At 34.2% G+C, this 1,000-nt stretch overlaps 1 protein-coding gene across 1 annotated transcript; it reads right to left on the bottom strand.

The window, feature by feature from the left end:
• Window positions 1-74: 74 nt before the first annotated feature.
• Window positions 75-994, bottom strand: LOC107735811 (anaphase-promoting complex subunit 4-like). Its single transcript, XM_016547388.1, has 4 exons — window positions 964-994; window positions 784-860; window positions 601-701; window positions 75-147 (listed from the first exon to the last, which is right to left on the bottom strand). Exons 1-4 carry the CDS (start codon window positions 982-984, stop codon window positions 92-94), a joined length of 255 nt encoding a protein of 84 aa, XP_016402874.1. The 5' UTR covers window positions 985-994; the 3' UTR covers window positions 75-91.
• Window positions 995-1,000: the final 6 nt, after the last annotated feature.

The raw sequence follows: 1,000 nt of genomic DNA, 5'->3' as shown, positions 1-1,000 counted from the left end.
TAACTCTGGAATCAAGACAATCAGTTGAGAGTTTAATAATGACATTTAGAGAACAGACATCCAAGATAAAGAGGGTAGAATAAGATTAAACTCACTGTAAAAGTTCATTGGCCTTCAGGGTAAAAGAGCCCACTGCTACGATGGCATCTAAACCATGAACAAAAGAGAACGCATAAACATTTAATTCTACTTGCTAAAACAACTGTTTTTAGTTACAGAAGAGTAACTAAAGTTCTGCAATGCAGAACTAAATGCCTCAGATGAATCTGAGCTCAGCTCAACTAAAACTAATATTTACTAAAAAAAACATTTTACAAACATTAGATAAAAATTTTTATGAAAATTAGAAATGTTGGCAACTAATTTAATTCCATTTAATTTAAGTTTAAATTAAAACTAATATAAATAAAACAAAAACTGAAAAATAAATTAAAGCTATATAGAAAAAACTACTAAAAATGACAAAAGCATATAACAAAACTACTAAAACTTAAACTAAACTTAAAATAAAGACTGAAAAAAAAAGCTGATTCAAAAGATTAATAAATCCTATAACAGTATATAAATAATACTAAAATATAACACTGGACTATAAAATACCCTCGATGGCTGCAGGATCCAGGCCGAGAGGTTGAAACTTCTGCTTCCAGAGCGCCATTCCTTTGACCTCGCTCAGATGATACAGCAGTGCCTCAGAGCCACTGTGTGCACAGCAAACACTCTCAGTGCACATGCCGAACTGCAACAATCTGGTGCTTGTTAAGGCTAGTGAATGATACGCACCTCTGCAAGTGACTGATAACAAGTTTCTGGATGCTGGAATAGGAAGAATCAATGGACTGACCCAACATCTTCAAGCCCTGAGCGGATAAACAACAAAATGATGAACGCAGTTGGTAATAGTTGCATGATTACTGACAGTGGGCTAACTAATGTAGTCAACCTAATTCCAGGTAGATTTACCTTGACTGTGAGTTGATTCATAAGAAGAGCCTGAAGT

This window comes from Sinocyclocheilus rhinocerous, unplaced genomic scaffold (assembly GCF_001515625.1).
Source record: "Sinocyclocheilus rhinocerous isolate Xijiao unplaced genomic scaffold, SAMN03320098_v1.1 C36313779, whole genome shotgun sequence".
Lineage (NCBI taxonomy): Eukaryota > Metazoa > Chordata > Actinopteri > Cypriniformes > Cyprinidae > Sinocyclocheilus > Sinocyclocheilus rhinocerous.
Note: the sequence above shows the minus strand (reverse complement) of the source record. Positions and strands in the feature narration are given on the sequence as shown.

Bases quoted from the DNA above. Each gene is read 5' to 3' on its own strand.
- LOC107735811 (XM_016547388.1), bottom strand. From the start codon at position 984: ATGAATCAACTCACAGTCAAG. The intron at 702-783 runs GTGCGTATCATT...CTGTGCACACAG, and splicing joins GTTATCAGTCACTTGCAGAG to TGGCTCTGAGGCACTGCTGT. The intron at 148-600 runs GTATTTTATAGT...TTCATGGTTTAG, and splicing joins GGATCCTGCAGCCATCGAGG to ATGCCATCGTAGCAGTGGGC.